General features: G+C 41.5%; 1 protein-coding gene across 4 annotated transcripts in view; it reads left to right on the plus strand.

Moving 5' to 3' along the window:
- Positions 1–25,195, plus strand: part of ERG (ETS transcription factor ERG) — a 281,719-nt gene that overhangs the window by 96,371 nt on the left and 160,153 nt on the right. For all 4 annotated transcript variants that reach the window (XM_029214406.1, XM_029214410.1, XM_029214407.1 and 1 more), the window contains exon 3: positions 559–646. In XM_029214406.1, the coding sequence (XP_029070239.1) occupies positions 608–646 (39 nt within the window). In that variant the 5' untranslated portion in view covers positions 559–607. The remainder of the gene's footprint in view (positions 1–558; positions 647–25,195) is intronic.

Raw genomic sequence — 25,195 nt, forward strand, 5'->3', positions numbered from 1 at the left:
TCCCTGGGTGTCCACATCCCTGACCAGACGATGGGAATGTGAGCTTTCAGAGTAGTGGTCAGGGTTAAATGAGAAATGCGTGTGGAGCCCTTAGCCCCAGGGCTGCCACTTAAGCACTCGATGACCAGTATCTGTGCTTTTTATTAAGTGCTTAATTATGAGGCTTACCGATGTGTAGATGGCATTAGTTTCAGTAGAAAGTTCAAAAGTCCAGTTCTCTCAATATAATAGAAAATAGCATTTTGCGTGTCTCATTTCTTCCTTTAAATGATCACTCATAGATGCTGCCCGTGTAAAATGATGTGCATGAACTGAATTTGACTTGGGTTTGGGGGGACTTGTCATATTAGGGTTTTTGGGACTAAAAGTAAGTGATATTCCCAACAGGAGAGAACTGGGTTTCTCGTCACTTCATTTACTATGCATATCTAAAGGCAAATGTTTAGTGCAGAGCTGGGGTTATTTTACCATTGGTGTGTTGTGTTCAGTCCTAATGGAAAACCAAACAAAGAAACCTGTTGTTTATTACTATTTGTGTTGCCCCTTTGTGTCTTCTAGCTGCCTCAGGTTCTGAACAGATGGTAACCGTGCTGGCCTCCTGAAGGACATGATTCAGACTGTCCCAGACCCGGCAGTTCATATCAAGGTAGGTTCCAGCTCGGCCAGGAAGCTGCCCTGGCTTCCTCCTTGGCTGGACTTTTGCAGATGCCTGCCCACCTGTCAGCGAATGTAAGGGTCAGCCAACCACAGCCGTGGGCCAGACCCGGTCCACCACCTGTCTTTATTCAGCCCATGAGCTAAGAAAATGCTTTTAAGTTTTTAAATGGTTGAAAAAAAATCAAAAGAAGAAGAATATTTCATAGTGCATGTAAATTATAGGAAATTTAGACTTCATTGTCCAGAAGGAGAGTTTTCCTGGGCTGCAGCCACACACTCATTTCCATGCTGTCTAGAGCTGCTTTCACACTGTCATGGCAGAATTGAGTCCTTCCAGCAAAGAACATAGGGTGGCAAAGCCGACGATATTTACTATCTGGTTCTTTGCAGAAAAAGATTGCTGACCCCTGAGTTAACATTGAAAACCACATCCAAATTCTCTAACTTCTGTTCTAAGTTCATCTCCTTTACACTTCCTGGGGTTACCTAGGGAGAGACGAGAGGGTTTCCAGTGCTCAGCCGTGTCGTTTTATCTGGGCGTGCTGACACTTCAGCAGCTTGTCACCCCACACCTGCCCCGCCTGCTCACTGGCAGCTCTTCCTAGAGCTCTGGAGGTGAGAGAACAACAGGGAAGTGAGACTCCAGCCAAAGCAAGTCCCTGAGAGGAAGCTGGCCCATTCCTTTCAGTACTCCGCGTACACATGGTTATAGCCACCAGGAGAAATGAAGTGATGGTTTTCATATACTTGACCCAAATAAAAGTTACAGAAAAAGTTGGGGCTTGAGCTACATGATCCAGATAGGCTGTCTACACCTGTACTGATTGGTCCAGCTGTCTACATTGGCCCAACTCACTCACTACCTTGCCAGTTCTTGGCTTCCCCCATATAAATTCATTTCCCCAAATGGTGACATCGGTTTTACTAATTTTTACTCTTTACCTAAAACGTTTATTGAAAATGGAAAGTGGCTTATAAAGGAGAGGAAAGTTTATGGTATTGAAAAATTTATCTTTTTTTTTTTGGACTAAAATATAAAACGCCCTCCAAAATGACACGTGCACACACACATTTACATACACACATGCTTTTCAAAAGCAGTATATTTGCGAAAGTGTTATGTACCATGTACAACTCACATTCATACGTGTTTAATTTCTTTGAAAGTGGAATTAGAAGTAATAAGAGCTTAAATGCATTTTCTGACCTTTGTGGGTGTTACTGCAAGTGTCAGAGATACGGGGGATCCTGGGGTGTGGAGCTGTCTGAATGTCATCCAGGGACGGACAGGAGCAGATCATCTGGGTTGACACTATCATTTGATTTCTGTGTGATAACTGATTGGGGCATATGGACATTATGTCTGCAAAAATGCAAGTGGGAAAGCTCTTGTGGATGTGATAAGGTCTCTTCAGAAATATCTGGAATGTGTTTGGTGAGTGTGTTTGTGCTACACACTGAGTGGGGGAGGGGACTTTTTTCTTTTAGCCTCTGTTGACCATGAAGCTGCAGGATGCAAAGAAAAGCTCTCAGGGAAAGAAGTTGATGCAAGAAATATCTTCTATAGTTCAGAGTATGAGCGACAGCAACTGAAATCCACTTTGACTGGCATTTTATTCGTAACCAACCAGAAGGAAAAGATGAATTCAGCAAGAAATTATTGCAGATTTTTAAAAGTTAATTCATCAAGTGCAAACAGACACATCTGAGAAACATGATCTCTGAAAAAGTGTTTAGTAGAAATGTTCTGTATTTGATCTCAGGAATGAGCTATGTTTTTAGCTCTGATTTATTATCCTCACACTGGTTAACGTAAATATAACTGACAGATAATTTTAAGAAATGGAACCCTGAGAGTTTCTTAAAAACAAATTTCAACTAAAATTGCTTCTGTGTCTTTTGAAGATGATTTGGTAATTTAGAGTTGCATATACTAATAGCTGATGTTGGCTTTGAGGCAGAGAGAATTGCATTAAAGACATTTGTTTCCTTGGTAAATCTATCAAATTCCACCTATTGGAATTTGAATAATTATTCCTGGACTTCCTTGTTTTTTTGTTTATGAAATTGGTGTCCTTGACAACAGTCAGGAAAATAGGTTGCCTTCCACTGTTCCCTTAAAATACCCAATTTGGGGAATTTATTCAGTAAAATTTTCTATGCTGAGAAGTTTCTGGTTGTGGGCTGAGGAATGCAGCTCTTATTTCTGGGAGAGGAAGTTCTTATAAATGACACGTGACAGGTTCCACTTGCTATGTTAATGTAGATAGTGGAAGATTTTGTCTTTGGCTCACTGCTACAGAAATGTTTTTCTCATCTGAAAAGGACTTGAATTCTCCACAGAATTGACTTCACCTGGCAGGTGTGCACGGAGACAGCCATAAAGACTTTATGTGGCCTTCGTATCCTTCCATAGGCTGACCTGGAGGAAGGAAATGTTCCTTTTTATTTAGGAAATGTATTCTGCAAAATTTCCTATAGTTCTTTTCTGCCAGAGCAAATTACTTTTACCCTTTCATATATTTAAGGAGCTGGAAATAGTTTTTAAAAAGGAAGGATGGTAAATAATTGTGAAATATTAGATATTCTTGATTTAAATAATGTAACAATTGTGGCAATTGATTTACAAAGAAAATGAACAGGACTTTAAACGTATTTCAGCTTATTCTTTATTGATGAAAATATTAAGTTATTAAGCACATTTTGATTTGTCTTTCTTTGCTGGCCCTTCCAAGTACTGTCTTATAATAGAAATTATGGTGAGTGTCACACCAGTATGCTCTGAGCTGGTTAGGCCATGTGACCATGCCTCTGCTCTGCTAAGGGGTAGCACGTTTCACTGCCAAAGATAGACCCAGACTCTTATCCCTGTTACTGAGTCCAAGTTGGAACTGCTTGCCACATGACAGGCCAGTAAATCCAGAGACAGGTTGTTGAGGGGAAGGAATAGCGACTTTATTCAGAAAGCCAGCAGACCGAGAAGATGGTGGACTAGTGTCCCAAAGAAGCATCTTACCCGAGTTAGAATTCAGGCTTCTTTTATACCAAAAGGGGAGGGGGTGTGGCTGGTTGTTGCAGACTTCTTGGTGCCGGAATCCTTTGTTCTTGCAGCTGTCCGCATGGGTCTGGTCACAGTTGTCCTATCAACCTCCAACAAGACAATTGTTATTCTCTGCTTTGCAACTTTTTATCTCTATATGATTAGAAAAGTGTTACACCTTTAAAAGTCAGAGCCTTGAGAAAGGGCTATCCTGTATATTTCAGGCTGTAGGCAACATTCTTTTACAAAAGGTGCAGAGCCAGCATGACTAAGCACAGGCAACAGAGCACAAGGGTTAGAGCTGAAGGAATGGATCTGATAGGGAGTCAGGTTGGTTCTTCTCTGTTACATCCCAAGCAGGGAAAAAAGACTAGAAAATCCATTTTACTAGGATTTGACACAGACTTTGGTCATGAATTCTCATTCCGATGAGAATTCTCATCAGAATTCTCAATTTACATCATTGCATTTCCTCATAAGAGCTCCGTTTTAATATTTTCATTTACTAACATTAGAGACGAAGAGGATGAGCAGAGTAGAGAGTAGTCAAGTTTCTAGCTTTAAAGAAACATCTGATTGGTACAGTTTGTAATTGTTCCCTTTGCCATTCATCAACTACCCACTTGGATTACTAGACGTTTTGGAACTGGCCAAAGGAGGATGGGACTGAGAGGGGAAGGGTCTGAATTTTAGTTCTACTCCATGGATCACTGGCTGTGTGACCCAGAGATGCTGGTTCCCAAAACTCTCCGAGCCGCATGTTCTTAGCTAGGTTCATATCATGGATAAGAGAGAGGGCCCTAGTGTCCTAGGACTCAATTCAAATCCTGCCCTGTCGTTTACTAACTCGGTGATGCTGTACAAGTTCCTTAATCTCTCTGTGCGTTGGTTTCCTCTTGTCTGAAGTGGAAGCACCTACTTTGGCGGTTAATGTGAGGATTCAGTGAGCTATTATTACGGGTAATGCACCAAGACCCTGCTGAGAGCTTCTGTGGTCTGTAAAATGAAGATAACATATCCATCTCCAAGACAGAATATTGTTGTGTCTGATATACACAGAGCGACATGGGTATGTCTTAAAAAATATTGACTTGAATGAAAAAAATCTAAAACAGGATGTGCTCTGTGGCCCAATACTATTTACACATAGGAAAACATGTACACTTCCCAAAAGACATCATGTACTTTTCATGGATACATATGTACCTAAAGCATACCATGATCACATCAGAGGAGATGAGTGCATATATGGGACATGTTGGCTAGTTGCTCTGAGAGGTGGTTAGGAGATAAGGGAAATAATAGTAATAATATACAGATAATGTCAGTTCCTACCATGGATGGGACACAGAGGGTCCTCTCCTCCACACTGGTGGTAAGTTGGTACAATACCAGTTGTGCTTTGGTACCAGTTTGGCGTTAACTTCTGAAGTTAATGATGCTCTAGGAGGTCCACCCCTGGGTATATGCCCTGTTGCACACAGGTGCCAAGAAACATGCATAAGCAAAAAACTAGAACAACCCAAATGCCAGGAGAACAGATGAATAACTTGTGGTCTAGCCCTCCAATGGAATACTATACAGCAGTGAAGAAGAAACTACAAACATCTACCTGTGTCTGTGCATTGATGTGCATGATTCTCAAGGTTGAGTGAAAAAAAAGTCACAGAAGAATAAGTACAGTATCATACTGTATTTATCATACCATATTTATTTAAGAATAAAGTATCATACTTTATACACAGTATGATTCCATGTATAAAGATCAAAAAAAAGGCAAAACTACAAAACATATGTTGTTCATAGACACACATGTATGTGGCAAAAAGAAGAACAAAGGCACAATAGGTACATAATTCAGGACAGAAATTGCCTTGTGGGGGAGGGGAGAACTTTGGGGAGGGACTCAGGGGGCTTCTGAGATCCTGGCATTGCCTGTTGTGGGCTCAGGATGCATACAAGAGCGTTTGCTTCTTATTCTTTAACTTGCACAAGTATCACATATCATATTTGTGTAAGAGTGATATTTACAGTGAAGAGCTTAAGATACTAAAAGAAGAGAAGGGGACGATCAAGGTGGGCAGCTCAAGGTGGCACGATATTTGGGAAGACACTTTCTAACTGTAAACCATCCTGCACTGTGGCAGATCGTCAGTGTTAGAGGTCTCTTCATCCAGCGCTGGTCTAGCTGCTGAGGCGGGTGGGAGCCAGCTCTGGTCAAGTGACAGCTGGGCAGGGACTGCAGTGAGAGGCTGTGTCTACACAGAGGCTGAGCACGAAGCTCTCCAGGCAGCTCTGGTTATTGGACTATAAATCAACTATAGTTGATTTACAATGTTGGGTTAATTTCTGTTGTACAGCAAAGTGATTCAGTTATACATACATACACACACACACACACACACACACACACATATATATTTATATTTATTTATTTTTTTTTAAAAAAATATTCTTTTCCATTATGATTTATCACAGGATATTGAATATAGTTCCCTGTGCTCTACAGTAGCACCTTGTTGTTTATCCATCCTATGTATACTACTTTGCATCTGCTGACCCCAAACTCCCAATGCATCTCTCCCCCTCCCCTTGGCAACCACAGTCTGTTCTCTGTTTGTGAGTCTGTTGGTCATTTCTGAGTTGAGTAAGTCCACCCGCCTGTAGCTCTGTGGGTGGCTCCGCTGCACCCTTTCGCAACAAGGAATCTGTCTCTGATTCACTCGTTCATTCAGCAAACATCAAAGCCTTCCCTGTACTCGAAACAGGTTGGGAGTGTGGGTGTGGGAATAAGAGATCATAAAGACACAGCACCTGCCATCCAGGGCACAGGACACACGTTCCCAGACACATGTTCTGGGACATACCTCACCCATCCCACCTCGTCCCGCTCCTAGCCCTGTGCTCGGCCAGCACTGCTTCTGCCTGGAGACAGCCTGGTGTCTCCAGGGTCTTCCTGGGGGGTCCCACGTTGCCGGGTATTTGAGGTAGAGCACACACGCGATTTGGAGTGCACTTCACGGATCTGATGGCTCCCAGGTGCAGCTCACATGCTTCTGTGTCTAGAAATGCCTGGAGTTTGTCACTGCCCTGTTGACCCTCTGTCGTCCTGAGGAGGACGCCAGGCTCAGTTCTGGTGTCCATGGCTAGCTCATCTCCAGCCCTGTTCCCCAGGGTTTCGTGTGAGGATCAGTCACAGTTGACCACAGGGTAAACAGTTTCTCTAGTCAACTAGTTTCTAGTTGATTCCTTCCACTTGTGGAAAAGGACTGAAAAATCGGCTTACTCAGGATTTTTGTTTCTAATGACTTTTTTGCCTTCCTGTTCCTTTCCCCTTTAACTTTTATATTTTTTTGCCCTTTTTTAGGGTTGGGGCCAGATGGTCTAGGTTTGAAGCTTGGTGCCACTTGTTATCAGTTGCCTCAGTTTCCTCAGCTGTAAAATGGGGGTATATAGTGTACCTACCTCCTAGAATCATGAGGATTAAATTAGTTAATGTTAATGCTTTTAAAGCACTCAGAGCCGTGCCCAGCTCCCATTAACACTTATTATAACATTACCTATTATTATTAATATATTAATGTCATTAATATCATATTCATTATATAATGTATTAATATATGATACAATATATATTGTATTTTATGTTATAGTAATTATATAATATATTCTTATATTGTTTATATATTACTGATAATATTAACATTTTATATATTTATATATAATTAATATATTATTAACATGTTATATATTAATATATTATTAATATTATTGTTAATGATATAGCAATATATTATTATAGTACTAAAAACTAAAGCAGTTGTATAATATAAATTTATGTCATTAATATATAATATTATATATTAGCATGCTTTACATAATAGCAGTAGAAGGAGAGAAGGAAGAAGAGGGAATATTCTGGAAAGGACTGGAAAGATAATAGGGTCAGTACTTGCCAAGAAGCCAACTGCTGAACTGACTTCTTTCCCACATGATTCTGTGGCTGCCTCTCTGGAAGTAATGCTAAGTATTTCTGACTATAAAAGATGCTAAACTTAAACGCCGTTTGCATTTCATAGAAGGAAGGGTCTGAAAAAGATTTAAGAAGTAGCCAGGATTAAGCACAGGGTCACTGGGAGGCCTGAGAACCCAGAAGATGAGCAGAATCCTTTTAAAATAACACGAGGCAGATACAAAAAGTGCCTGATCTGCATCCCGAGTGAGCAATTAGGTGGCTTCTGTGGCTGGTGGTGACTTATCCCATCGCCCTGGAGAAGAGTGGATCTCACTACCTAGCTCCTATGTGACTGACAGAGGACCCATTGCATTGTAAGCATTTTGCACATCTTTGCAAATCTGATTTATAGTGACTTTGCTTCCCGGGAAGGTGGACAGCTTATCCTTTTGATGATATACTCAACAGAGGCCAGTTTTCCTCCCCAAATCTGTGTACTGTGAAGATGATGTAAGCCTTTGATACGCTGCCTGTTTTTTCCTCAGTAAATCAGCTTTGATCAGATGCCGGTGGGGTTAGCACATCCCAATAAGCCTGGCGACTGGCTGCTTATAGCTGCCAGTTCATTTTTTGCACTTTCATTTTTCTGCGAGATGGTGGCACTTAATGAAACACAGAAGAGCAAATCTGCGAAAATGCCCACAATGAATGCGTATTACTTTTTATAACCAGAAGGCAATATTTAAAAAAAATTTCAGGACATTCCATATGGCACAACTGTGGAGACTTCTAACATCCAAGCGTCTCACCTGCACGTATCCTAGGTGAGGCTTGCTGGAGCAGGGCTGTACTTTCTGTCTCTCCCTGCTGGCTGCCTGCGCCCCTCAGGGCTGAGCCTGGTCACCTGCTGGAGGCTGTGCTCAGGGTGCGTGCAGGGGGCCTTAATGGCGTGCTCCCTCCCAAACTAGCAATGCCTCATTAAGATTCAGTGACGCTGACATTCAGGGAGGGCACCCACCTTACTGAGAGGTGTAAACGGGGGTCAGAAGAGGTTCAGATCACTTCCCTGGAGAATGGTTAGAAGTTGTCCGTGCTTGGCTTAGAGCCCCTCTGGGGCAGTTTTCCTCCAGAAGTGGTTCTCAAAAGGTATCCTGGAATTCTAATCAAAATGCAGATTCCTTGGCTGTCTGCCAGAGCCGCTTCTCCAGTAAATTTGGGTTGGGCTCAGTGATCTTCATTTTAATAAGCACCTAAGGTGCTTGCTTAGATAATGAATAATTACTAATTATTAACCTAGCCTTATGGTAAATATTTATCAAAGCAACTGATTTTCTTTTCTATCTACACTGGCAGCTGCATTGTTCTGCACCACCGCTCTGAATATCTGAGTCACACGTATAAGGGTTTAGAGAACATTATTTGGACTCGGGTTTCAGAATGCCACAGCAGGTTTCCTGGGCTCCGTGATTGGGTGTAATGAGAGTCCAGGAGAGAAGTGTCCTTCCTCCTTCTTCCGCCTTATGGGAAATGAACTAATCAAGAATTTGAATCAAGAATGTTTCAGATCGGCTCCTAGCAATTGAGTGTTTTGGAGTCGTCAGCCTCTGTGGCTGACGTCGATGTTGCCTGTGTGGCTCTGTTGGTGCATTTGGGGTTTGAGCATCGTTATCCTTGTTGCAAGACTGATGTTGGGACTGCTGATGTGGAGGAGGGGGCGTGAGCTGGAGGTGAGCTTAGTGGGGACAGTGAGGCCAGGATGCAACATGTGTGTTTTCCAATGGGCGCACCGAACGCTCTGCCTGAGTGGGGACAGGACTTAACTTACAGGTTCTCCATGGTTTAATTCCACCTTCTGCTTTTCTTCTTGTACTTTTTTTACCTTCTGACCTCAAAGTCTCATGGCTTCAGTTGTCACCTTCTGGGGACAGGGGACTCTGTTATCTCTGGCTCTGGTTTCTCTCCCGAGCTCCAGCCTCACATTTCTAGGTGCAGGCTGGACACGTCATCTGGATATGGGTACTAGTACCTTCAACTCAGCAACCAATCAGAGGAGCCATACTTACGTTGTGTGATGCCTTGAGTCTCTGGAGCATCTTCATATACTTCTGGTGCATTGAATGCAGAGCTTAGCTTGTTTGTCCAGGTCACAGAGTCCAGCCTCCTCCAAGGCCAGGTTCATTCATTGTGATATCATGTCATTTCTGGTGAACCACTTCCCTTTGGGACAAGGCAGCTCCAGAGTAATGGGTGAGCAGACAGGCTGTAGAGCTAGACTTCCTGCTTTATAATCCCCAGTATGACTTTTGTTATTTGACCTTGGGCAAGTCACTGAGCCCCTCTGAGCCTCAATTCTCTCATCAGTAAAATGAGAGTGTGTCTACCTCCTAGGGTTGTAGGAAGATCAGATGAGGTGATTCATGTGAAGGTCTTGGAACAGTGTCTAGTGAATAGTGGTTAGCTATCATCATCATTGTCATCATTTAAATTTTTTGTTAATCCCCCTTTTCCTTTTTTCTTCATGCCCACTTCTCCCAGTTACCAGGCTTAAAATTTAGGGCATATCTTTAACACTTTTCTCTCTTTCACTTTTCACTTTGTGTCTAATTCGTGGTACCTTTTCATAGCAGGTCTGCTTTATCTCTTGTCTCTGACTATTCTTCTGTTGCTTTTTTCCACCCAGCCTTCCTTATGTGCTTGTTATCTCATGCTGCCAGGTTAACCTTCCTACAAGACGGCTTCCTTCGGCACCTCTCTGATCAGAAACCTTGATTAATTCCAGGAGTAGGAACATTTTTAAGGCTTTTGATAACAATATCTCCCCACCCAATTGTGCCCTTCTTCCTTCTCCAAGGAGTATCTGAAAATGCCATTTTATCACAATCTATTGTGATTTTTAATCTTTGCTGATTTGATGAGTGGAGTTTTATCAGAGTTACTTCATTTGGAAACTTTTGCAAGTGGTCATCTCATTTGCTTATCAGCAAGTTATAATATCTCTTTTGTAATTTTTTTGGACCCATTTCAATGAAACCATTCAACATTGCTGAGGGTATAGCATGAACCAAACAGATAAGATCCCCGCTTGCATGAAGCTTACATTCTAGGGGGTAAGATAGATGAAGCTCAAATATATATAGTATATTACCAGCATTACAGCATTACAACCAGCATTACAATGTGTGTGTCTCTGTGTGTGTGTGTGTGTGTGTGTATTTTAAAATGCTGGTTATGGTTCTTTAGAATAAACGTAAAGTAAGCAAGAGGTCATCAAGAGAGTGATGGAGGGGAGAGGTGCCATTTCGCCCAGGAGATTAAGGAAGGTTTTCGGGAAGAGCTGAAATTCAGAGAGAGACCTGAGGGAAGTGGTGATCAGATCGGGGAATTGTGTCCCGGAGAGAAGGGATAGCACATGCAAAGGCCATTAGGCTGGAGCCTGCTTGGCATGTCCAAGGAACAGCAGGGAGATTGGGGCTGGTGTAGAGTAAGGGTGAGGCCATGTGTTAAGTTCTGATATGCAAGGACAGGGACTTTTACATTTTATTCTGCATGTTGGGGGACAGGGGACCATTGGGGGGTTTTAAGTAGAATGGGCGACGTGATCTGATTGAAGGTTTTTGATTTTGTAAACAGCTTCATTGAAGTATAATATAATGTACATTGGTTGAGTTGTTTACATTATGAGTCATCGGCCTGTATTTGAGGCTGGGTGCCTAACGAGCTCACCTGGAGACCAAGGTACAGAAGAGCCTTATGGTTGAGCTTTGAGTCCCTGCAACACACAGAGGTTGGGAAGAGGGATTTGCATGGAGTGGACAAAAGCCACATTGGACTGGGTTCAAACCCAAAAGGGAGAATGAATAAGTGCAGACAGCTCATGCAGGCGACTCTTTTCAGGAATTTAGGAGGTTTCGTTCTTTCCTCAACAGCTTGTATACATTATACTTTAATGATATCTACCTCGAGCTATGTCATATTTGTCATACAGATTGGTTTCGATGTTTATAATGCCTTTTAATTTTTACCTCCATGAGATAAATATTTTTATTTGCTTACACCTCTAGATGTTCTTCTTTGCTATCTTTCCCTTCGCTTTACAACCTAAAAAGTGCCTATCTATTTTTCTTGCTTTTACTCTTGTGTATTTCCCAGTTTTCTATACGGCTTCTTTAATAGAAATAAAAGAAAATGTATATTATTTTAAAAACCACCAAGAAAGTCGTTCAGGGTTCACAGAAGACACGCAGAGTTGCTGCCAGCATCAAACCCAGGGTCTTGAGTTCTGTGTTCTGTGCACAAGGAACCCAGCCTAACTTTGCAGCAACTTTTTTCTGCTAGTTTCCCCTGGAGGGTAGGATAATCAAAATATAACATTTAACACCTGGCACGGGCACACCAGTCGGAATGGGGCAGACCAACCAGAAGAGATCACGGTTGGAAACACCCGGTGCCCCTACCGAAGTGTTTCTATCCTTCCTCCAAGTGCCCACGTGCCAGGGCACTGAACCTCTTCCTCCAGGCTCTTCTGGCCTCTTGCTTTTGTTTTCATCCTCCAAATCTTGACATTTGCTCCTTGACATTTGGAGAGAGGAGCGGGTATTCACCATATATTGATTATTTTTGTGCCTGCCTGTTCTCTTTGCGTGTAGACTGTACATTACTTAAAGTGATCCTATAATCACCTTAGTGTCTTTCATGGTACCCTGTGCCTGGTAGATCCTTAACATAGAGGTGTTGATGGAACTGAATAAGCGGTGGTCACAGGGGAGCGAGAGTGATCCAGGGACTTTGTTCTGTTCTGGGACCAATGGCCCAGCTCAGTGCTCACCTACTCTTCACCCTTCTCTCTCCTCCTTTGCAGGTATGGTTGTAACCACACAGCCCATTTGCAGAAGAGACAATGTGTTCCCAAGGGCAGTGTGTCTTAACTTTTGTTTGTATAGTTTTATATATGTAACTTTATGAGGCTTTTTTTAGAACGGTTTTAGGTTCACAGCAAAATTGAGCAAAGTACCCTCTCTTCCCACACACCCACAGCCCCTCTCACTGTCAACATGCCCCACTAATGTGGTGCATTTGTTAACAGCTGATGCACCTGCGCTGACACGTCATCATCACCCAGACTCCAAAGTTTATATTAGGGTTCATTCTTGGTGCTGTATATTCTGTGGCCTTGGACCCACGTATAATGACATGTTTCTATCACTGTAGTTTCACACAGAGTATTTTCACTGCCGTAAAAACCTCTGTGCTCTGCCTGTTCATCCCTTCCCTCCCTTCCAAACCACACCCCATCCCTGGCAACCACTGATCTTTTTACAGTTTCCATAGTCTTGTGGTTTCCAGAATGTCATAAAGTTGCCATCATACAGTATATAGCCTTTGCAGACTGGCTTTTTTCACTTAGTGATATGTGTTTACGTTTCCTCTAAGTCCTGTCATAGCCTGATAGCTCATCTTAACTTTTCTGAATCTTAGAACTCTTTAAAAATTTGGTAAATGCTATATATTTTCCCCTCAGGGTGAGCACAGACACACACACACACACAGTCTTATATGCTCACAGATCTATTTCAGCCAATTCAGCACCCGTGCCCCCCAGCCCCCTGAAGCCCAGGGATCCCAGGTTGGGAGCCCTGTGCTGGCAATGGAAACCCCATTGGACGCAGTTGATAAAACTGAAAATAAATTTTCATTTGCACCTAAGTGGCCTGCCAGAAAATGTGTTGCCTCTTGAAGTTAGTGGAATGACAGAGCTTCTTTGAACAAAGCTTGTTTCGAGGCACATTCTTGGTCTAAATTCAGTTCAGATGACAGATCCTCATTCTGCAGTTTTGTGTTCTAGAGCAAAGCTTCTCAAACTTTAATGTGCACATGAGTCACCTGGAGACCAGGATGGATGGGCCTTGAGATTCTGCACTTCAAACAAGGCCTCTGCTGGTGCTGCTGGCCCAAGGACCAGCATTTTTACAGCAAGGCCCTGAAGCCCTGGTTTTCAAACTACAGGTCAAGACCCATGTGTGGAAGTGAGTCAAAGCCAGTATTAACAAAAGGAAATGGAATGGAATGGAATAGGATGGAAACTATCAGGGTGTGTTGCATATAGAAAGGAAAAGTATTCTTTTGGAAAACCTTTTTAGTTATATATGCGTAGGTGCGTATACTGGCTTGTGTTATGTAATATGATTTTTTTTCCTCTGGGTACATTTGGAAAACAGTCCTCAAGATTTCTGTGGTATAAGAAATGAGGGGGAAGCACCTCCCTAGTCGTTTTATCCAAAAAAATAGTGGGTTTGCAAGCATAAAATTGCACATGTGTCTCCGTAGATTTTGCTGCTCTGATTCTGGTATCCAGATGTTAGGATTTATCCCAAAGCAGGAACTGTAAATAGCAGAGAAAGTTTTTTTTTTTTTTAATTTTAAAGATCAAATTCCAGGGTTAAATGAAAATTCTGGTTGTGTTTGGCTTAATTGAGAGTACATGTTACTTTTGAGAATGTACTTTTAAAAAGTAACCAAATTGAACCGAAGCATGGATATTAATTTTTTAGTGATTCTTTGTGGATTTTCTGAGAAGTGCTGTTCATTTGCATTCTACATGAACTGCTAATATGCTGCTATTATCAGTATCCAAAAATAAACAATAACACCAATTTATATGGACCTCCAAATTAGCCCCATAAAATTTTATGATAGTGGTATTATTGCTCCAACTCAGTTTGAAGCTGACAGAAGTATATAACTCTAACCACGTGATTCTCATATCCTTTGTTTTAAAACCCAAGTTTAAAATGTCTTTATGTTTAAGTGTATCATCACAAATTAAAAGGGTATGACTAAAGTAACAGTCAAAAATAAGTCAAAATTTTGATGACTTATGTTGTTTGAAAAGCCCACAATTCAAATTCTTACTTTCCATTATTATTTGAAAAAAAAGTTATGCAGATTTCCCTATTTCCGTACACATTACAGAAGGGGTCAGGAGCCTGCAGGTGAAAGGAGAGGTGATGAGTGAGTTTCCTATTTGGCCATCAGGGGAGGTTGTCCGGGAAGAATTATACATAAAATAGGCAATATTAGCAATGAACAGAGGCATCAAGAACAAAAACAGAACCAAAGAAAAGATATTTTTGTCTTTTGAATAATTTGAACAGGCTGCTGTTCTTATTCCTTAGTCTTTAAGAATGGAAAAACCTTACTGTATTCCTCAAAAGTGAAATTAAAAAAATAAAAATGAGGATTTACTGTATAGCACAGGGAACTATATTCAATATCTTGCAATAACCTATGGTGGAAAAGAATCTGAAAAAATATATATGAATCACTGTTGTACACTTGAAACTAACACAATACTGTAAATCAACTATACTTCAATTTAAAAAAAATGTAGGGCAGTGCTCTGATACTACTAGTTTATCAAGTTTACAGTCATTTTTCCAAAGTGATTTTGATCTTAGGGCTGTTGAAATAAAATGGATTGATAATCAATAAAAACAAGACAAAACAGGGGCTTCCCTGGTGGCGCAGTGGTTGAGAGTCCGCCTGCCGATGCAGGGGACACGGGTTGGTGCCCCGGTCCGGGAAGATCCCACATGCCGCGGAGCGGCTGGGCCCGTGAGACATGGCTGCCGATCCTGCGCATCCGGAGCCTGTGCTCCGCAAAGGGAGAGGCCACAACAGTGAGAGGCCCGCGTACTGCAAAAAACAAAAACAAAAACAAAAAAAACAAGACAAAACAAAACAAAAAACCACCTGTGACATAAGACATACCTGGTGAAGAAATGTGGCTATGAATAAGAAAAAAATGACGCAAGTATTGTTTTGTTTTTCTTTTTCCCCCAGCTTTATTGAGATACAATTGGTATGTAGCATTGTGTCAGTTTAAGGTGTACAGTGAGAGGATTTGCTACAGGTACATGTTGTGAAGTGATTGCTATAATAGGGCTAGTTAATGTCTCCATCACCTCACAGAATTCTCTCTTTTCTCCTTGGTGGTGAGAACATTTAAGATCTACTCTCTTAGCAGCTTTCAAGTATACAGTACAGTGTTATTAGTCATGCTGTCCATTAGATCCCAGAATTTACTCATCTTATAACTGGAAGTTTGTACCCCTTGACCAGCATCTTCCCATTTCCCTCACCCTGACCCCCTGACAGCCAGCATTCTACTCTTGGTTTCTATGAGTTTGGGCTTTTTTAGATTCCACGTTTAAATGAAATCACACAGTATTTGTCTTTCTCTATCTGATTTATTTCACTTAACATAATGCCCTCCCAGGTTTTTTCTTTTAAATGCATTTTACAGTATTAAAATATGTGTCTTAGAAAACCTTTTGATTGATATGATGTAAATCACTTGAAGGATTTAGTAAGTATCTGCTATTATTTTTGCATCAAATAACAGTATTTAGATTTACCTGAACATGTAAAAGCATGCTACGTGCAATCCTAATTATTTTGTGTCATTATGACAATAACAACATTTCAATCATCGGTTTACTCACTGACGATTGAAATTTGTGATGCTTGTTTATTCCCTTTGAAATGGCCAAATAACGTGCTTAATGGGAATTGCGTGAAATAGTTTTTTGGTATGAAATGATATAATTTTTTTAAGTTGGTTTACAATGTTGTGTTAATTTCTGCTGTGCAGCAAAGTGACTCAGTTATACACATGTATATATTCTTTTTTTATATTCTTTTCCACTATGGTTTATCCCAGGATATTGGATATAGTTCCCTATGCTCTACAGTAGAACCTTGTTGTTTATCCATTCTATATTTAGTAGTTTACAGCATGAAATTTTAATTTCCGGAAAGTTGATCTCGGACTGGGGCGTGGAAAGTCACTTTCCACTGGTATTGGTTTCAGGAGCATTGTGTTAGTTGGGTTCCCTGGGAAGCAGATGTTGGGACAGAATTAGGAACGCATGAAGTTTATTTGAGGGGGAGGGTGCTCCTGTGAACGATAAAAGGAGGATGAAGCAGGATTCGGCAGAAACAGCCTCAGCCCAGATGCAGATTGGACAGTTTGAGCAGCCCAGTGGGAAGCTCTGGAGCAGACATTGCCTTTGGTGCAGTCCAGTGATGGGCAGAAAGGGCCAGGCTCTTGCACCCCACTGGGTTGGGTTATTGGCTCTGGTGTCTGAGATGAGGCAGAGGGGGTGAGAGCAGCTGGAGGCTGTTCAGGTTCTTTCCTGAAGGGAGATCTGAGGCGCACACCTCTGGGGCTGCTACAAGCATCTGCAGAAGCAAGAGCAGGAAGTAGTCACCTGCTTTGCAAAGCCCGGCGGGGTCATCATTTGCTTGCCATTGTTACTCCGTCCTTTTTCCTTTTTTGTGGGGTGCAAACTTACCGTTTGCAGGATTATCTTCTGCTGAATAGCAAGTGTCCTTCGTTCACAAAATCTATGTGATTTTCACAACATGGATAGCCTCTTGTACCTTAGTACTTGGATTGGGGCACTTCACTGCTGGGCAGTTCCACCATTTATCCAGTACCACCATGATGGAAAATCAGAAATGCTTAGAAAAATAGATGATTTTAAAAAAGTCCTTTTTGACTATTAATGCTATTGTTTGGATGTTTCTTGGGTTTAGACCTCTGGATAAACAATTGTTTACTCTGTTGTATTATTTGCCTCTTCAGTTACAATTCAGAGTTGACATTAAATTTCTCTTTGGGCTTTTGGTTAAGTCATTTATTGGTTCCTCAGATCCCAAGTCTAAACACCCGAATCATGTTGGTCATTCTGTAACCTTTTGCCCCCCAACAGTTAAGCCTAGTAATTGGGGCTTTATTCTAATGCTACCTTGGGCCTGGGTTGCCCCCCTGTGATCTTCAGTGCTTGAAATGAAATGAGATTCAAGGAGAGGGAGTTGATTTCCTACCAAGTATGGTGTTAGAAAGCAGAAAGGTCCCCTCACATGTGGAGAAAAAGGAACCCTCCTACCGTTGGTGGGAACGTAAATTGGTGCAGCCACTATGGAGAACAGTATGGAGGTTCCTTAAAAAACTAAACATAGAACTACCATATGATCCTGCAATCCCAATCCTGGACATATCCAGAGAAATCTATAATTTGAAAAGATACATGCACCCCACTGTTCATAGCAGCACTATTTATAATAGCCAAGACATGGAAGCAACCTAAATGTCCATCAGTAGACTAATGGATAAAAAAGATGTGGTATACACACACACACACACACACACACACACACACACACACTATGGAATATTACTCAGCCATAAAAAGATTGAAACAATGCCATCTGCAACAACATGGATGGACCTAGAGATTATCATACTAAGTGAAATAAGCCATACAGAAAAAGACAAATACCATATGATATCACTTACACGTGGAATCTAAAAAAAAAAAAAGATACAAATGAACTTATTTACAAAACAGAAATAGACTCGCAGACATAGAAAACAAACTTATGGTTCCCAAGGGGAAACGCGGGGTGGGGGGGGATAAATTAGGAGTTTGGATGAAGACATACACACACCTGTATATAAAATAGATAATCACAAGGACCTACTGTAGAGCACAGGGAACTACACTCAATATCTTATAATAACCCATAAGGGAAAAGAATCTGAGAAAGAATATATATATCTTTGCGTCACTTTGCCGTACACCTAAAACTAACATGATATTGTAAATAAACTACACTTCAAATAAAAAAAAAAAAGAAAGGTCTCCCCTCACATGTGGGCACCAGGAGGCAGCTCTACCCATGTTTTTGCCAGGCTCCTGCCCCAGCCTTTTGCTGCTACCAGATTTGGGAATTTCTGGACCAGAAAAAAAATTGGGGGAGGCTACTCACATGGTTTTCCTTGTTCTACTCCTGATGTTTCCACACAAGGCTCCTTCTAGGCTTCCTCATGCAAGGTCTGTGGCTTCAATGCTGGCCAAAGCTCTCTCTCTACTGTGGGGCATCTATCGATAGCCTTCATTCCTGTGGCACTTCTGTTTGTCCTGTGTCCCCGTAGGAGACTGAATCTTGATCCCTCTTCTCTTTCTTGGCTGTCTAATATTTTCTTTACATTCTGATTATCTAGTCAATAATTTTGGTATTATTTTGTATGTTTCCCTCCATCTTGATGAAGGACCTTGTACATTTCTCACCTTCCCCTGTGTTGGTGGTTAAGCTGTTTACAAATACTGCCATCATGCTTCATTTCTTTTAGATGTGCCTTAATGTTTTTAGTTTATTCATTGGAGTCATTTACTTTCATTTTGCAGTGTAATTTTTGTCACCTCTGTGTGTGGTAAATATATCCGGGAGGTTTCTTCATGTCTTACTTTTGGCGTACTTAAAGCCACTTTCTTTATTGATATATTTTGAAAAATAAAGCTCCTGAGGAAGGGCTATTCCAGGCTGCAGGAATGTTGGAGCGACATTAAACACCACTTTATCTTCTATTTCCATGCCTTCACTATTTACCATTTGAGGATTTGGAGAGTGATACCATTTTTATGAATGAGCTGGACTCAGTAAAGTGTGCATAAAACCTTACTTTTCTCGGACTTCCCTGGTGGCGCAGTGGTTAAAAATCTGCCTGCCAATGCAGGGGACACGGGTTCGAGCCCTGGTCCGGGAAGATCCCACATACTGCGGAGCAGCTAAGCCTGTGCACCACAACTACTGAGCCTGTGCTCTAGAGCCCGCGAGCCACAACTACTGAAGCCCACGTGCCTAGAGCCCGTGCTTCGCAACAAGAGAAGCCACCGCAATGAGAAGCCCATGCACCGCAACGAAGAATAAACCCCGCTCGCTGCAACTAGAGAAAGCCCGCACAGCAACGAAGACCCAGCGCAGCCAAAATAAATAAATAAAACCTTACTTTTCTCACCACTGCTCCTTCCCACCTGCTTAGAGTAAAAATCCTCTTCTTCTCTCAAATGATACGTCAGATGCATCCAGAGTTTTTATAATCACTTAAAATTGTTAATACACAATTTTATTTTCAGGTATTGAGAAATACAGTTAATTTCTTTTTTTTTTTTTGGCCACGTTGCATGGCATGTGGGATCTTAATTCCCCGACCTGGGCCCGTGCTCTCTGCAGTGGAAGCACAGAGTCTGAATCATTGGACCGCCGGGGAAGTCCTGGGAAATCCAGTTAATTCTTAAACATACTTCAATCTCCTATTCAGTTTAAGGTTTGTTGCCCTCTTTGGTTCTGACCTGTTTCAGGGTGAGAAACTTCAGAGTGGAAGCAGGGTGTGGTCAGTCCCCTCTTGTCCCATCTTACTTGCCCACTTCTCCTGTCATCTCCTTCCTCCTCCTGTGCCCGTGAAATCAGTGATGGGCTGAGTTCACCAGACCAGGTTTAGGGCAACTCTAAACATGTTCTAACTCAGTAGTCTTGTCCCTCACTTTATAATGAGGGCCTCTGCTGCAAGTCTGAGACCAAAACTCTTAAGTTCCACCAGGAACTTAATGTCCTGCTCCAGTTAAAAGAAAAAAGAAAACATGGTAAAGTTAAATATAAAATGCCAGTTGCCAATAGCATATGTCAAACAATTCCAAGCCATAGAGAATTTTAAAAAAATTTATTCACTTCTTGACACACAAGGAAAACCTTGTACATCTCGCCAGTCTCAGTTAATTCTGCATCTTTAGGAGCAAAGAAGAAAGGTCAATATGCAGATGGTGTGTAGGCGTGCATCTTTATGGAACAGTCACCCCAAAAGACATACTTTAGAACATTCTGAGAGTCTTCTGAGGAAACAAGGGAAATTGTCCACAACACATATTGTTTTTCTCATGTGGCTAGGATTTAATCTTCACCTTGAAGAGCTTTTCCATGTAAATTGTCACTCTGCTGTTTTTGCTGGTTAAAGCCCCGAGACTACTAAGTTGTTAAACATTTAACCATTATTATTTTTTAAAATAGTAGCTTTTTCTCAAGCTAGTATATCTTGGGTCATTGATCCTCACAGACCCCTAAAACCCCCAGTGTGGCCCTAGAAATATGGGAGATGTCTCTTAATAGCAGGTGACACAAAGTCTTACCAATCCACTTGCAACTTGGAGGTACACCATCAAAGTGAAAACCAGCAGGGATTATATAACTTTACAGATCTTTATGTACCGGATCTTTTAATTTTATTCTAAAACAGCATATTGCACTATTGAAATTCAATATGGAAATGTTTCCTTTGGTTTTAAATAAAGTGTTCAGAAATGCATAAGTTAGCAACTAAAAATAAAGTCCCAAATTTCTCATTTTTCCATAGTTATCAGAGAGATTTAACACTTTTCTTGGCACTCCAGGGAATGTCATCCATGACATCACTGGTACCAGGTCACAGAAACAGAACTTCCTCTTCATGAGCACCTATAGCTTTGAGTGGCTGAATACATGTTCTTTGTGAGTGTTCAAGTGCAGAGTCACAAAGCATGGGATGGGGTTGAGTGGCATGTGCAGGAAGATCCTGTCACTCTGCTGGGGGTGCTGGGCAGGAGTGAGGGGCTACCTCAGAGTTAATTGGGGAATACTGACAGCTCTAACGAATCCCCAGATTTCATTGGTCCAACAAAAAAGTTTATTTCTCACTCAGTCCAGTTCAGGGGTACCTGGTGTGGTGGCTCTCCTGGTATCTTTTTTGTAAGCAGTGACTCAGGGATCCAGCCTTTTTCCCTCCCAACCTCTGACTAGACTTTGCTCTTCTCAGTGTCCCCAGAAGCCTTTCCATTCAGCCACTGGGTGGGAAAGAGAATGGCGGATTGAGCGTAGGAGCGTTTCATAGATCAGACTTCCATCCACTTCCCATTGGCTAGAATCAGTCACATGACCACACCTGACTGCAAAGGAGGCTGGGAAATATAGTCTACCTGGGTCCCCAGGAGGAAAAGGGACATTAGCAAATGCTTAGCCAGTTTCTCCTGTGCCTGCAAAGTGTCATGGAAACCTGATAGAATCATAGAGGAGCTGCAGGTCTATATGTGGCTTTCTTTTCTTCCTGTCTGTCTCCTTCTATGGCTACAAAATAAACGTCTTTTTGTTCTTTTCTCTCATGACAAAACTCTATATGTCATTGTGAACAGCTTACAAAGATAAAATAATTACATAAAAACCCACCAACTCAGATACCCACAATTAATATTTTGATGGACCTCTTTCCAGTCTATTTTTTCATGAACAAAATGAGATATAATTATTTTTGCCAAAAAAGGGACATAGTAAATATTTTTTGAAACTGCTCTTCTATCATCCATAGATACTGCATTGACGGTTTTGCATGTCCTAAACACTGTGTAGGACCTCATGGAATTTCTATGCATATTGCATAAATTCTGAACTAAATATTTATTGATAAGTTGTTTTTTTTTTTTCGGTACGCGGTCTTCTCACCGTTGTGGCGGCTCCCGTTGCGGAGCACAGGCTCTGGACGCGCAGGCTCAGCGGCGATGGCTCACGGGCCCAGCCGCTCCGCGGCATGTGGGATCTTCCCGGACCGGGGCACGAACCTGTGTCCCCTGCATCGGCAGGCAGACTCTCAACCACTGCACCACCAGGGAAGCCCTATTGATGCATTAATTAGGCATCAAATTTTGGCTCTTACATGTGCTGTGTTGAATATCCTGTATCTTTCCTTAGACCTATGATAACTTTTTAAAGTTGCAATCATAGAAGTGGAATTGCTAAGTCAAAAATACACAAAATTCTAGTATTTTACAGGAATTTCCAAGTTGCCATTTGAAGACTTGTACCAGCTTAAGCATGCACCGGTATATGAGTACTTTTTTCCCCCAATGCTTGCCAATATTTATTAAATCTTTCTAACTTGACAATGTAAATGGCAAAAAATTGATATGCCATTTTGTTTTCACTTTAATATTTTTTCTAAAATGTTTATTGGCCATTCATACTTCTTCATATCCCTTGCCCATTTTTTTCCATGTGGCCTTGAATATTTCTTCTGCAGTTCCTCAAATATCTTGCCAGTGTCTATTGCTGTAGACAGGCAATAAACATTTGTTAAATGAACAAAGGAAAGTGGGAAGGTTTTTTTTTTATGTTTAGGATGTTAAAAAGCTGTCACAGTTAGTTCAAATATTTTCCCCAGGTGGTTGAAAATTTTCTAATTTTTTTTACAAAGAATATATATATTTTTTGTCATCGAGAATGAACAAAACTATTTGCTTTTTAATTTAGTCTTTTTTAACATACAGAGTATCTTAATTCTTTTAAATGTAGTTTAATCTATCAGTGTTTTCCTTTATGGACTCTGTTAGTTCATCATGACAGAGGCTGTACCCACCCACCCTAAATTATACAAATGTTTATCTTTTAAAAATTTCTTTTTTAATGGCTTAATTTTTAATATTTACACCTCTCATCAATTTGGATTTTAGATATATAAGGTAGCTTTTTAAAAAATAAATGATTGTCTCAGTGCTATTTATTGAATAACTCGTTTTAACCTAACTGATGTCCCCTTTCCTCCTAAATTCTTATGGATACAGAGGTTTGTTTTCAGATTTTGTAGTTTGTTTCATTAACCCGTTAATTGTATGTTAATTCCTGACTGCTGGCCTTGCTGATTCATCTACCTCCTATTTCTTACGTCACAAACTTTGTGTGAAACTGAGTCCCATTTGCACTGGCCCATCTCTGGCCAGTTGTACCACTAGGCATAGTCTCTGCGTCCTCAGTTTCTCCAAGTCAGCAGCTCACACGGTAGACGGTACACCGTGCACGTCGAAGCCCATCCCAGTGGCCTCTGCGCATCCCCTCCTGCCGAGACCCTCAGCCCCCCGCCCTGCCTCCACGCCACGTTGGCGGCTGCTTCCACCAGCAGGAGCCGGCCAGCTCCGGTACGGCTGAGCCTTCCGCCGCGTTGTTGAGCAACCAAGTGTAAGGGATTCTGGATCCTCTTGCCATTTCTGCCCTTAAATGAAGCACCCCATACGGGCTGTAGTATCTGACTTTGGGAGTGGTAACTCTGACTAATGGCACACAAGATGCAGAAATAACATAGGCAAGTAAAGTCCCTCCTCCCTCCCTCGCGTGGGCTCTCACGAGGCAGGGTTTCTCCTACAACCTGCCACAAGGCATCCGCAGGTCTCCGCGGAGGCTGCTGTCTCTGTCCGTGGCTCATTGTGCAGCCGGCAGTCACGGGGCACCTTGCCTTGCTCCCCGTGCCTCCCTCCCCCCCTGCTTCCGTTCCCCTCACTCTCCCCACCCTGGGTTTGCACCTCCAAAATGAAGCAACAGCGCTTTGGCTTCGCTTCAGGCTAAGTGTTCTAAGAAATCCAGGCTAAAACACCCTGTATGAACAAACATTACTTCTGGCATGTTTTCTTCTCTATACTTTTTTTTCCCATGAAAATAAATATATGCACACAAACTAGCCTTTTTCGAAAGACTCATCTCCCATGACATTGTCCTGTTATACAACTGAAGAAGTCATGAGTGTGCAACAATCCTTAGCAGTCACTCCACTGTGCCTTACTGTGTGTGTGTGTGAGTGAGAGAGAGAGAGGGAAAGAGAGAGACGTCAAATCACAGAAAAGCTTATTGAACATCTAGACTAGGGGAGCCTAAGCTTTACTAGGTGGAGACACATTTTTACTTGTAGATTTTTGTAAGCAGCTAAACTAGCTGCTTGGATATGTCCCTGTCTTGGCTGCACAGCTGGTTAATGTTAGGACGTGCAATAGAGCATCATCTTAGAACTTCTCTAATACTCTTAAGGAGCTGTCACATGATGCTTTTAACACACTGGTTTGCAACCTGAGATACCCAGAGATCATCTAGGGAGCATTCAAAAATGCCTATGCCTGGGCCCTATCCCTGGTGATTCTAATTTCATTGGTCAGGAGTATAGGCTTGTCTGTCTTTTAAAAAAATGCCTCCAGGTGATCCTAATGTGCTTCCACACCACTGTTCTAAATAGTAACAATAAAAAATACTGTTCCAAAGTCATGCTGTGTAGAGTTTTAAAAAATTATCATTTAATTCTCCTTTAAAAATTCTTATGAGAATGGTCTCTGTTCAGGGGAAGCAAATTTAGGAATCTCAGAATGGTTGCCTGCATTGGTTTAAGAGGCTTTATTTTTTAACATAAGTTAAAACATTAAATGAATAATGAATAACTGTCAAGTTATATATGGTGTCACAATTTTTAAAATAAGCTGTCATAGATCTCTTGATGGCTTGAGTCCAAAACCAGGTGGGATATGGTCCTCACTCTGAGATAATCAGAGATTCCTCAGGGAGACAGGAGGGGCATCTTTTGCTAGATTTTGCTTTCACTGAGCTGCCATCAGGTGCAATTTGTGTCTGTCTAGCTCTTCCACTTTTTTAGACCTTAAGGGCTGGAGAAAGACCTGGAGAATGATGTGGCAACATTTTTTGGAGAAAAATATTATCATACATCTCAGAGTCATTTTGATGCAGAACAATTATGATTGCATAATTTTAGGTATCTTAAATACTTTCCTGCTTAGAATCTCTGTGTTGAATTAGACAAGAAGTAAAGGATTATGTCATGTTTTGTGCATTTTGTGCTTTTTATTACA

This window comes from Monodon monoceros, unplaced genomic scaffold (genome assembly GCF_005190385.1).
Source record: "Monodon monoceros isolate NGI ecotype Baffin Bay Population unplaced genomic scaffold, NGI_Narwhal_1 Super_Scaffold_11, whole genome shotgun sequence".
In the NCBI taxonomy this organism is placed as follows: Eukaryota; Metazoa; Chordata; class Mammalia; order Artiodactyla; family Monodontidae; genus Monodon; species Monodon monoceros.